Source organism: Pholis gunnellus (assembly GCF_910591455.1).
Source record: "Pholis gunnellus genome assembly, chromosome: 10".
NCBI classification, from domain to species: Eukaryota; Metazoa; Chordata; class Actinopteri; order Perciformes; family Pholidae; genus Pholis; species Pholis gunnellus.
The window spans coordinates 3,222,252-3,235,630 of NC_136537.1; the positions used below are offsets into that span (position 1 = coordinate 3,222,252).

At 43.4% G+C, this 13,379-nt stretch overlaps 1 protein-coding gene across 1 annotated transcript; it reads right to left on the reverse strand.

Moving 5' to 3' along the window:
• Positions 1 to 1,230: 1,230 nt before the first annotated feature.
• Positions 1,231 to 11,068, reverse strand: rnf103 (ring finger protein 103). Its single transcript, XM_079168064.1, has 7 exons — positions 10,387 to 11,068; positions 9,199 to 9,347; positions 7,634 to 7,749; positions 6,577 to 6,999; positions 6,220 to 6,352; positions 5,490 to 5,576; positions 1,231 to 4,022 (listed from the first exon to the last, which is right to left on the reverse strand). The coding sequence occupies exons 1-7, from the start codon at positions 10,610 to 10,612 to the stop codon at positions 3,084 to 3,086; spliced, it is 2,073 nt and encodes a 690-aa protein (XP_079024190.1). The 5' UTR covers positions 10,613 to 11,068; the 3' UTR covers positions 1,231 to 3,083.
• Positions 11,069 to 13,379: the final 2,311 nt, after the last annotated feature.

Below are 13,379 nucleotides of genomic sequence, written 5' to 3' on the forward strand. Positions count from 1 at the left end.
ATAACAAAGGTCTCAAAACTAGATTTGAATCGATAACCTCTTGAAGGCCTCAGGTAATAAAGTCCACATGAAGTCAGTTGATATTGTGCTTTAGTGCTGCAGATTCCCAAATCAAAGAAGAGTGGAGCATATCACCACATACCATCTGCTACACAGTGAACATGGGGTTACGCTGACTGAGACCCAGGGCAGTGGGCCGCTCATGCTGCTCCAATGAAAGCACATCAAAGGCTTTTATAATTCAAGAGTCCGCCAACACACCACCTTCAGATCATTCTGAAGAGAAAATATGACTTGTTTTATATCATTTGGATTTTCACTTATTTGATCTATTGGGTTATAGAGTCTGGTGGCCTCCGGTTTACGTTGTGTTCTCCACTGAATCAGATTGAGCTGCAGCCTGCAGTGAGTGATTTGTGTCGTCCTCATGTGTGTTAAATGATACTCAGGATTCAATGATAGCTACAGACCCGTACCGCCCAAAATGACGACCAAACCACTCCTTTCTTTTCCCGCCATTAACACATAGAAAGAGGACACGAGTGAGCTGAGACATTACAGTTCAGCCTCCTTAAAAGTTGATGAATTACAATTAGTTTAGAAACAAAGCCTGCCAGCAGCTCCACAGGTGGGATTTGAGACAGAATGAGATCTTAGCAAAGCATGTGTGAGTGTTCTAAACGTCATGACAACACACAGGACATGCTTCCTTAGCTCGTCTGCAGGGTGCCCGTCCTGTTCTAAAGGCAGCATGTCATTTATACTATACAGCTGCTGGGGGTCCAACGGTTACGTTTCTTCCCAGAACCTCCACTTCCAAATGTCAGAATATCCGCTCATTGTCTTTGATAAATTGAGACAACATAGTTTAAATGCTACAGTTATTCAATAAGAGCTTTGTTTCTTTTCTTGAGACGTTTAGGGGTGAAACTATTAATTGAGTACAGAAAGTCACCCGTCTGTTCTGTCTGTTCTGCTGAGCAGCATTCTGGTGACGCTGCCTGCAGCTCAGCTCCTGGTGTCGACATGGACATGCATGAAGGAAAAGTAAAAGCATGCACACTGAGCAGTCTCCTCTTCCACTCCCAGCAGCCCCGAAACTAACGTCACCTTCATACATCACACGCACCATGTTCAGTTCATCTCACTGACTGAGCCGTGGTGAAGGCACCATGACATGTGTCCACGAGCCGTCACAGAAAACACAAATACATCAATCTATTCTGTAAATTCAATTATTGATATATTTATTTAAACATTGTTTAAGGTCATTCATACATAATGATTAAATAATACCACCGTGTTGTTAAAGGTCCATTCATTTATTTATTGAATTTTTCGGCAAACTCTCAACAAAACATGTGACATGTGATGATCCCATGACGTTGATAAGGTGAATCCACACACAGCAGACACAGAGCAACAGGTGTTTGTGTCCAATAGTCGTGCTCCTTTTAGCTCCTCTTTAGCGGCTAAATGCTCCACTGTGTTCCCCTGCTCGTCTCTGTCTGTCTGTCTGCTGTTAGCCGATGGCCAGGTAGTGTTCAAACGGCTGCTACTGGAAACGAGAGCGAGTAGAGCTGAAAGAGAGTTGAAAGTGAAAATACAAGCTAACAGAGGCTGAAGGGGAACTGCAGTTATAATTCTCTGTGTTTGTTACTCCATAGCACACAATCATTGACCTACTGCTAATATAAAGTATTGATTAGTGCCGCTTTAACTGGGCTGGTTTAGTGTTGTAGCTAGCCTGTAGCTAGCCTGACGGCTGCTGTACGTGGCTTGTGGCCCCTGATCAGAGTCACATGCTCATCTCTCACGTTATAACATTCCATAATAGTTTGAACTTCTCTTTAGATCCTCAAACACCACGTTGACACGGTTTAGTATTGTGGTCCATGCAGACTGTTGCTTCTGTCCGATCTTAAAGTTGGCCACCACACAGACTCCTCCAACCTTTAGGGTTCTTTCATGTGTGAAACCGTTCTGTTGATCTGTGGTAGGACTTCCTAAACCAAAGACTAGTGTGATGAAGGCAGAGAATGCCAGCAGTGACTTGATGGCAGCAGGTCAGTGTGCATGTGAGCAGCCTATTGCTGCACTATTCTACACACACACACACACACACCTGCATCACATCAACGTGAGCACCCTCTGTGGTGTCAGGGGATTATTGGGCTTTCATATCATATTGGAGATGATAACGTCAAACTTCTGCAAGTTCAGGACAGAATGTTGCTGAATACCTCATCCTCACTATGACCACTAGGCTGTGCTCTGTATCGTCACCTGTTTGGGTTCTAAATGGTACAAACTACGAGATGTGATCGGGCAGATTAAAGGTACACATTATTGATGGGGGCGGGACAGGAAACCGGTTTGAAGCACGTTCTCTGTGGACCGTCAAAATAAATACTTGAGTCATGTAAAAATAAAGACCGTGAGGAGTTGATGGTTGGAACATGTCAACACCTCCAGAACCAGAAGGAGCAGAGTGTGATATTACACATCCGGCTCATCCAGTCATTCGTTGTACCGTTGTGCTGACTGATTGATTGTTGTACTTCTTTCTTGTGTTGACCAATGGGAGCGCTCGAAAGAGAAGACTATCCAGTTCTAAATACAACACGAACACGTACAGGATGGAGCCGTTAGTGTACACAGCTGTGTTTGGATGCACTTGATTAGTATTAGTATTAGATAAATACGCTTCTTGTCCAGCCTGAAATCAAAAAACACCATGTGGGAGAAATCTCACTGATTGAAATCTCACTGATGGTTTCTGGGTGAAAGAAGGCAAAAACCAGAAAGATGTTTTTATTGCACTACCAAGTTGGCTGTGACTTCACCAACGGTTACTGTGTGAATCCATGTCCTCCTCATGCAGAAACCAGCTTCACCCGTCTGCAACAATGGCCAGCACATCACCTTCACCAGTATGGAAGCAAGCCGATCGATGACAGCAGCAGTGTTTTTTGCTGAACTCCTCCCCGTCCCAACTTCACTCCAAATCCAGCTGTGATGACATCAGACGGTCTCCATGGACACTGAGCTCAGTGCCAACCAACAGGGGGGAGTATTCACCTTCAGGCCTGCAGCGTGTTGTCAGCAGGGCTCTGTGCGGCTCTCTGCTGCTTCTTCTTGTAGCTGGGCCAGCGACACACCGGGCAGCAGTGTCTGCCGGCGGCCAGCCACACCGCGATGCAGTGCTGGTGGAAGGCGTGGCCACAGGGCAGAGCCATCAGCAGCTCCTCGCTCACAAAGTTCTCCAGACACACCACACACTCGGAGCACTGCAGCACGCCACAGGGCCACACCGACCAATCGCAGAGGCAGCCGTCCTTCGCTGCCCCGTTGGCGGATGGCGAGCCTCTGTTCCCATGGCGACAGCAGAAGGGCTGACAGCTCCTGCTGGCCTCCACGTCGTTGCACACAGACGGCTGTGTGTCGCTGTCCTGGTTGCACAAAGACCTCCTGTGTCTTCTGCTGCTGCCGCTGTGTGGAGGGGAATCCATCGGCTCCCTGCTCTCTGTGTCTGAATGTGAACTTTCCATCTCTTCATCCAGCCTCCTACCCGACTCCTCACCAACAGCTCTGAACCTCCAGGTCGGCAGGGCTTTAATATAGTCCATGTCTACTAAAGGGCGAAGCCAGAGATCAGGGAAAGCCAAGCGCTCCAATAAGAAGAGGGGGTCATCCTCCCAGTCGGAGTGGTCAGACGGGACCTGCTGCAGCGATGCCATTGGGTGGAGCAGATAGGAGGTGTACCAGTCCCACAGACTGGCCAGCCACTCCAGGTTGGTGGTGCTGTCCTCTTGGCTCCTGATGCCACAGCGGCGTTTCTTCTCAAAGTAGTCAACCAGCAGGCCGTGGGCCAGGTAGGTGGACAGGAAGAGAGCTGGGTGGGATGAATAGAAGGTCCAGTCAGCTCTCACCAGGCTGGCCAAGGTGGTGGTGTCAGCATACCGGAGCAGCTTCAGACTGTAACCATACAGAGTTTCCAGATAGGGCAGCTGGAGGAGAGCCTAGAGGAGTGACCAATCAGTGATCAGTTATTATCAATTCAACAAAGGAAGGAAGTCTCTGGCTAAACACTCAGTGGCCACTTTATTAGGTCTATCTTTCTAAAAGTAGGTAGGAACCCCCTTCTCCCTCACAACAGCCGGATGGTTTCTACAGGGTGCTGGACACATTCATTACACATTCACATACTGACCTGGTATCAGATCATTGACTAAAAATCATTGTCACTCTCTTGCACATTCATAGTTAAGTTGATATTATATATATATATATATTCCAATAGTATTATTCAAACATATTGTTTGGTTTGTAAGCCTCGTACCGAACGGTTTAATACGAATACGTGTATTGTTACACCCCTACAACCAAATAACTGTGTAGCTGTGGCATCATAATGAGGTTATTAGGAGCTGGCTCAACTGTAGTAGGACAGCACTGAAGGCCCAGGTATGAAATGCACGGCCCGCCACTGAAATACACACATATATATATATATATATATATATATATATATATTTTTTTTTTTTCTTGTTAATAGAAGTGCTATATAAATAAATTGTTCAATATTAATGTATATATACACACATTTTGCAATGATACCTAAAATGTAGTTATCAAACTCTTTGAGATTTGTAATGGATGCAGGACATTTTACAGTTGACCAATAAACGTACTGCTTCCCCTACCATTGTCTGTAAGAAAGAAAGAAAATCTTTTATTTTCATAATCTATGTGCACTTGTTTTATTTCAGCTCATTGTGAGGAGTCTTTACTGCCACACTAGTTCCTCTCCTTCCCTCTTGTGTGCTTCCTGGGGGCGGAGCTTTGAGCACACCTTGGTAGATCCTCAGCAGTCTATGACTTGTTGCTCTCCCAGTGTGAGCTGCTCTGTTTCAATAAAGTAAGGCTGGAATTCAACCGTGGTGTTCTGTCTGGAGATGCAGTGACTTCAAAAAAAAAAGAGTAGGAGAGATATGAGTAAGGAAAAGTCTGCTAGCCGCTAGGCTAACTTATACAGCGTAAAAGGCCATAGGCTAAAGCTAGTGCTGACTAGTGTTGCACTGTGATGTATAAACAAGATGATGACATATACATATATATATATATATATATATATATATATATATATATATATATATATATATATATATATATATATATATACATACACACACACACACACACACACACACACACACACACACACACACACACACACACACACACACACACACACACACACACACACACACACACACACACACACACACACACACACACACACACACACACACCTGTCTTTGCTAGCTTTTGATGCATATCAGCGATGTAACGTGAAACCCTTGTTAAGTGTAGGTATTGTATCACATAGATGCCCGTGTGCGTGCATTTGCATGCACTAGATCCCTTTGTTGAACACAAGAAGAATTAGTGGGTGTCGTCCGTTGTGAGTGCGGGTGATTCCCTACCAGAACAGGAAGCCAGGACACCAGCAGGATGGAGTTGTAGGTTCCAAGTGTTCGGATCAGAACTACAAACCGTTTCACCGTTGCTCCCTGTCCAAGAAAATGAACACGTTTCAATGAAACTGGACAATAAATACAGAACTAACTGCATCTCTCTCTCTCTCTCCAGCACTGTGTAGAACATCAATGGTGATACAATTAGCAGCACCACAGTTTAGACTACATGTTACAAAAAGTCCTAAATGTACTTCATTACTCACTGTAAGTAAAAGTACATTACACCAAATTATACTGAACACATCTTACCAATTCTGTAGAATGACTCCTTTTAGAGTGTATTACTGAATGTACATGTTATTGTTAATGCAGTGTGCAGCATTGTAATGTCAGAAACAGCCCAATGTGGCACCTCTTAGTTCAAACCTGCACCGTGGCTGTATGTCACTACTGTACAGCACGTGTGCTGTTTTCTACTTGCTGCTATGTTCTTCTAGTTAGCTACGTCACGTTAGCTCTCGGGTTATCTGTGTGTTTTGGTAAGAAGTGGGAAAGGAGTGAACGGGTTATCCCAGACCAGTGAGCCAATCATCAACAAGGAGCTGCATGCAGCCACGTAGTGGAGTAAAGGGGGCAATATTTCCCTTTTAAAGTGTAGCGGAGTTCAACATTGTACTTGATTAGAAGCACTTTGTTCATTTTCACCACTGTGTGTAACAGAAAAACAGGAAGTGACCTGTGTGATGAAGAGGTCCATCCAGGCCAGCAAGTTGATCAGAACCAGACTGAGGACAAACAGGTCATTGACCTCTGGCTGGATGGAACGCAGGAAAGTATCCATGGCAGCCAGGGACAAGAACTCCCCGGTACTAAAGACAAGAGAGGAGGAGAGGAAGAAGAGGAAGGAGGGGAAGAGACAAAGAGAAGAGGGGAGAGGAGGAGAAGAGGAGTGAAGTGAGGGAGAGGAAAAGAAGAGAAGAGGAGTGTAGGAGAGGTGGAGACAAGGAGAGGAAGAAGAAACAGACGGATTAAGGACATTTGTAGTTGTTTGTAAAAACAATAAGCCATTATCATTCCCATGTTCAATCATCACCTGTTGCCATAGCGATAGATGCCCTCCGGCGTCTTGAGAATGTAGGCGGGGCTCTGTGTCACATCAATCTCCAATAGGATGCTGCGGTTGTCCCAGTGACGTACATCCACGAAGATGAACTCAATCCTGCCGGTGAACTTGACGGACAGCGCGGAGAAGAAGGCGGGCGGCTGGGACAGACGGGCGAACAGAAACATCTTCACCGGGTGGGCCGGGTCCGAGCGCCACTCCTCCACCAGCTGCTCGGATCGACGCAGGGTTTTGATTCGATGAGCCGCGTGCGAGGTCATCCAGCGGAAGATGTGCTCCGTTTCAATGCGCCGGCCGTTGTATTCTTTCAGCATGACTTTACCCTTCGATGCCGACGTCTGGGGAACGGACATGATGAGGGTGGAGCGCTGCCAGCCACGCTTGATACATGACCTGGGGGACGCCACACAGAGGCAGCATGTCAGCACTGCAGATAGGGAGACGTGTCCCTTTAACTTGAACAGGCGCTCTCTGATGACAATCACCACATCAATACTCCTTGATGCAAATAACCACTATAGATGACAATAGCAAGGTGAAAAGATAACATGAAGAATGGTTGACGGTTTAAAATGACTTCAGGGCAGTTGAACAAAGTTAGCCTGGAGCCTTGTAGACCAGCTGCTTTAACAAAACAAGACGATATGGGCCTATATTTGTATCCACTGTGCAATATAAATAACCTGTGCAATCCACAGTGCAATATTAACAACCATTCAGTACAATGTATATCATATTTTTGTTGTTTAACTTATTTATTATACCTTTACTGTGCGATTACTTATTTAATATACTTGTTTTGATCTTGTTCTACATATGTCTCTGGTTAGTTCCTTTGAACTATCCACTCTGCTGCTGTAATCCTGCAAATGTCCCTGCTGTGGGACTAATAAAGGATTATCTGATCGTATTGGCGGCAAAAATACAAACAGAAGTAGAGGTGTCCAACAGAACAAGGAGACATCTAAGTTCAGAGTCTAGATGAGCATCATTTGTCATGTGTGTCGGTGCATTTGAAGCTTCCCACCTATAGTCATTAGAGCAGTTGAAGGTTCCAGTTCTGATCCCAAACTGAGACACCTTCTGCACCATCTTCCTCCAGTTGGACTGACTGAGCAGAGCTTCCCGGTCCTGGGCGATGACCTGCAGGTAACACGGGGACATGACGGGTCAGACAGCTAATACTGAACACACCTGTGAACCCTTCTGACAGTGGGAGTCCTAAACTCTTGTTTTCCTCTTGCTGTATCCCATTCAAAACAAATATTACAGCCAGGCTTTGTTATTTTAGCCTGTGTGGTCCTCGGAGCAGAACGTGGGCTGTAGGCGACTGTTGTTTGGTATAGTAGAGGACAGGTAGCGGAACACACGTCCCGAGTTCATTTCCTTGAATCCAATCAACACCTGACATTAACATGTGCTCTGTATCTGGATACAATATGTCACAAACACCATCAGATCCCTGGATTCTGCATTAATAAGCATTTGTGATCACAAAGCAGGGCCTATTGGGACAAACTTGTCTTGAATCTAACAAGCTGAACTAGGATCAGTCTGTTTCATGAAGCTGGTTTGTAGCTCAGATGAGCAGACTGAGTCAAATATTATATAAGATGACGATGCACCATCCTATCAGACAGGACCCCAGCTAGGTAATTCATGATATTATAAGTGTAACGTGTGCCGGTAGCTCCCATGAATTTTGCTTCTTTTTTTGTTTTAATTTGTCATTTTTTCTAGTTTATTATTGGAGCACTAATTTCATATGACAGAATTCCTTCATCAACATTGGGAGAGGAAGAGTTGGGACTGAGTGCTGCAGCCCTTGAGGCGTTCACCGCCCCACGGCCGATCGACCAGCTAGACCTGCAGGACCATGTTTCATGTTTTTCTTGTGTAGCAAAATGTTGTTGTGCACCCCTGTGTTGCATAATGACAATAAATTACCCTTGAATCCTTGAATGTACTTTGCATGTAAATAGGATACCAGAAAGCCTGACAAAGAGCATGAAAATAGAGCGTATTTTAAAAGAATGACGTGTACGTATCCCACCGCTGGTCCAAAATCACAGAATATAGCTTTGTTCCATTTCCACTGACCTGCTAGTTGTATTAAATGTCAATGACTTCAGAGAAATTTCATCTGTGCTGCCCTCCAGAAAATGGAATACAGCCTGTGACTCGCGACATGCACTGATAGAGGATGTGCCCGATCAACACACTCACGGCTCAGGAATGCTCCAATCACTACTCTATTTCTTGTGTAAATTAAACAATCTGTGATGTGCGTGTAAGCAGTGCTAAAGAAATTGTGACCGGCTGACTTCCTGTCACCATGTCTACCAGATCTGGCTCACAGCGTTCCCATTGCAATATGTTTGGACATTCACACCTTTATGGAAGCTTTATGCACTTCCATAAAGCTGAGGAACTTACGAGAGACACATGAACAAGATGAACGTTGACGGATTAAGAGTGTGTGATTAGAGACAATGTGATATTCCTGCTGTATGCAGCACGATCATTGCCATGTCCACTTAATCAGGCAACAGCACCATATTGTTTTAATATAGTGTTCTTAAGTGTCTTTACCTGAACCAGCCATATCCCGTCTTTAGTGTCCTCCACTAATTCATAGAAGTGCATCTCTCCACTGAAGTGTGTGGTGCTGGCATCTCCTGCCTCCGTCTGCTCCCTTTCCTTCTTGATGGCTGAGTACAGCTCACCCTGAGTCAACTCTCCTGTGGGGGAACAAGAGAGAACCATTTAAAAAGGACTCAGGACTTATCCTCCTGTTAGCCAATACATTCATTTATTCTTTGATTCAAAGTACCACAAACTCTAGGCAATAATAATAATAATAATAATAATAATAATAATAATAGGTATTTTGACCTCTATATATACAATTTGTTCAACATTTGATTTAATCTCATTGAAAACTGCAGGCAAGTGCAATTTAGATATAACATCATGATCAGGAACTTGAATTGACCATTAATTTAAGTATTGAATAATATCCATAATGACAGGTATCATTAAGTCCCCTAAGTACAGCAGGTAGAGATGTTAATAACCAGTTATTGCCAACGCACGGCCCATGACCCGGTAATGTGCAGACTCACAGGTTCTGGATATTTCAATGAGGGAGGAGAACGTGGGAATTGTTTCTATGTGTCTTAGAACATGTCAGGAGAGGATATTTTAAAGTAGACTCAGCCTGGAAACAGACCAAAGGATCAATTCCACGTTCCCGTCAAAGGACCATTGTCAGCACATTTTACAGAGCAGATAACTCTAGAGACACAAATAAGACTTCAGACCAACAACGCTGACCAATCAGGAGAAAGGAGGTATGAAGGTGTTTGGTAAACATCGAGGTGTTTTGTCCCTGAACTGATCAAAGTCCTTTATCAATAATGTATTGCGTCATTACTTGGTATCAGGTGGAAATGTTCTTTAACTTATGAGAACATATTTCTGCTGTACATTGCAATATTTTCTAATTATTTCCCCCTCTTCTTATCCCACTATCGCAAAACAGTCGGCTGTTAGTCACGTTGTATTCTTCACTTACAAGCTCCAACACAGCCGATAGAAACAGTCCTCTTCACTAACATTATCATGTATATGCCAAAATGTCATATTTTAGAGTTTGAAAATCGGATATATCAGCTGATGTATATTTATCTCTACGTAGACGATCGGCCCCGGACAATGTAACACAAGCACAAGATGATTGTGGCCCTGACTTGGGATCAGACTGAAGCCGATCTTTACCTGATTTCTCGACCAGCTCGCTGACGTCCTTCTTCTCAGCCAGTCCGGAGTATCCCAGCCCTCGACACTCCAGGATGGTCTTCAACTTCTTATAACTGAGAGTAACTGGATCCACCAGCTGAGTGGCGAACATCCCGGTCTCATACCAGACTACCGCCTCAAAAATTCTCGCTAGCATAAACAACACTATGAAGTACAAGAGCAAGAAGAAGAGCTTCAACCACATTTTACAGCTGGACGAGAGCGCTGCTGACACCAAACGATGTCTCTGTCATAGAGTGTGTGTGGAAACCGGACAGGCTACATAGGCTTCCAATCACCTTCCAGCGTTAACGTTACCCATTCACGACAGATAACGTTATTAGCTTGCTATAACATATATGTCAGACCTGCAGCGTTTGTTCGAGTGTAGCTGTGAAGGTATTCCCTGACCGTTAGCTTCCGTCACCAGTAATTTACGTTCAAGAATCCTTCAAACGGTGACAGCTAGCTAACTAGCTTAGCATCGCAGGTAGGCCTAGCTATCAACCAAAACAAACAGGCCTCGTCAAGCTCCAGTGTCTGCTGCACGCGCTGCGATTTCCCGCTGAACGTCAGTTGAGCGTGAAAAGCCGGACTGCTGCTGTGGCCCAGATATCACAACATTAGAAAATGACAGTAATGACGGATCTGCTTTTTTGCTCCGATCAGCTGGTGTACACAGAAGAGCTGACGTCATATCCGGCTCCACCTCACACATGTAAACAAGGACTTGAAACCAGTTAAATGGAAACCCTGCAAAATACGGTTATAGATCTGGTTATAATACTTTTCAGAATAATATATGTTAATATTACTGGAATATTATATTTGTGCTTTTATGTCACTTTAATGTTGCAGCTGGTAAACGATTGACTACATTTAATTACTTTGTATGCTGCAGGGCGGTTTAACCTATAATAATATGTTTTTTATGATTTATATTTTGTATGAATGATATGCAATAAATCTGCTGTCAAATACATGTAGTGGAGTAATTATTTGATGTTGTGGAGTAGAAGTATACAAAACTCAAGTTAAGTACAGGAACTTCAAAACTGTACTTAAGTACAGTACTTGAGTATTATGCAGCTATAAACAAAGGTGAATAGCTTTTTCCAAACGTGTACCAACTGGAATGATTCATAATTGTATCTTAACATTCTGAACCAATGGATTTGGGAAGGGAAATCACAAAGTACTGACAGAAGGATGTCTTTTCCTATCGTACCCACTTCTTCTGGAATAACCTCACTACGGACATCAGACCGATGACTTCAGACTTCAATCAGACTTCTTTTTACAACCAGAGGAGTCGCCCCCTGAAAACCATTAGAAAGAATGCAAGTTTAAGGAACTCCTGCTTTAGCTTCTCTTTTCAGAACCAGAGGTTGCCGCCTGATTCAGATCAACATGTTTGCTGCTAAATAAATTAATAGAAGAAATTGCTAATTGTATAGACAACGAAGTATGCAGTTGGAGTATATATATATAGATATAAAAACTAAACTTTTAATACCATTGATCACCCTTGATAAATTGCTATCAAAGGGATTGGGTTGAATTGGTTGAGAAGCTATTTAAGTATTAGGCCCAAAATTATTTCTGTACACAAATGATAAATGCAGATTATCAAAGAAACTGGAATTTGTTTTATGTACAGACAACACGAACATTTTTTGTTCTGGGGAGAATTTGAAGCAGCTTTTGGAGGTGATTGCATTGGAAATGATTAAATGATATATCAATGTTGTTTGATATAAATTAAATTCGAACAAAAAACAAATATAAGCTGCTTGAAAATTGTAAGATAAACACAATTAATGTTAGACCATGTTAATATAGACAGAGTATATGAGAACACATCTCTGTGATATTAGACCACAAAGTCTGCTGGAAATCTTATACAAGATATGTGAGAGCAATGTTGCCAAGGTGCGTTGCAGCTCTGGGAAAAACAAGGAACATTCTGGATCATTCACTGGTCGTGAGGTCGTTTCTGGGGAAAAGACACATCACTCTGCTTCTTGTGGAACTACAAAAGCCCAGAGCACTCATTAGGCATACCATAAGAAAGAGCCATGAGGGTAGTAAACAATGTAGGATATCATCAACACATTAACACACTGTTTTTAAAGTAACAAGTTCATGGATCTGATGGAATAAAGACTGCATCAATTATGCACAGAGCAAGAAGGTTGCTGCCACAACATGGCGCCTTGGCGATGAGGACTACCGGTGGAGGTGCAGACAGACGCAAACATGAAGAATGTGCAATTTATTTTAATATTTTATATTAGCTTCCAATTCCAAGACATGGAGGGGGGGGGGGGGGGGGGGGTATTAACATACACAAAGACATGTGTTCTCAATTGTATATGTTATATTTGTGTTGTCATATGGAGACCTTATAGAGTTAATTCAGGTACTGTGTGATGGACAAAGAGAACAGCCAATAAGAGGTGCTGAAGGTGACATGTGTCAATAAAGTTTTACTTTGGACAAAAAGAGTTGCACTGAACAGAAGTGATGCCCCACGTTGTGTTATTCCTCCGTAATTATATTCGGGTTAGCACTGGGTATACAGGCCGGAAACGCTGCACAATCTACATCTGCTAACAGGGGGGGGGAATCATAGGCTGAAAAAAAGGTTATTTATGACATCTACGATAGCTTGGAAGAATATGCGGCACCGACTTTGATGAATTTACCGTTTACCAGAGCACAAATAAGACAAGGCTCGATAGCAACCTTTACGTTATGTACTGATGCAACTTAAAGGGATCCCTCAATTCAAGTAAGACAATGACGTAAAGTAGGCTAGAATCTATAACAAACATTCTCATTTAGAAGTGACACCACGGAGTCCTCACCAACAGCCTGCAAACAGTTTGTGGAAGAAAGTCGATCAGCTTTTATGGAGCTCTTCTCCAGCCATGGCCACAAAAGCTGAGGGCCAAGTTTTACAGGAAAGT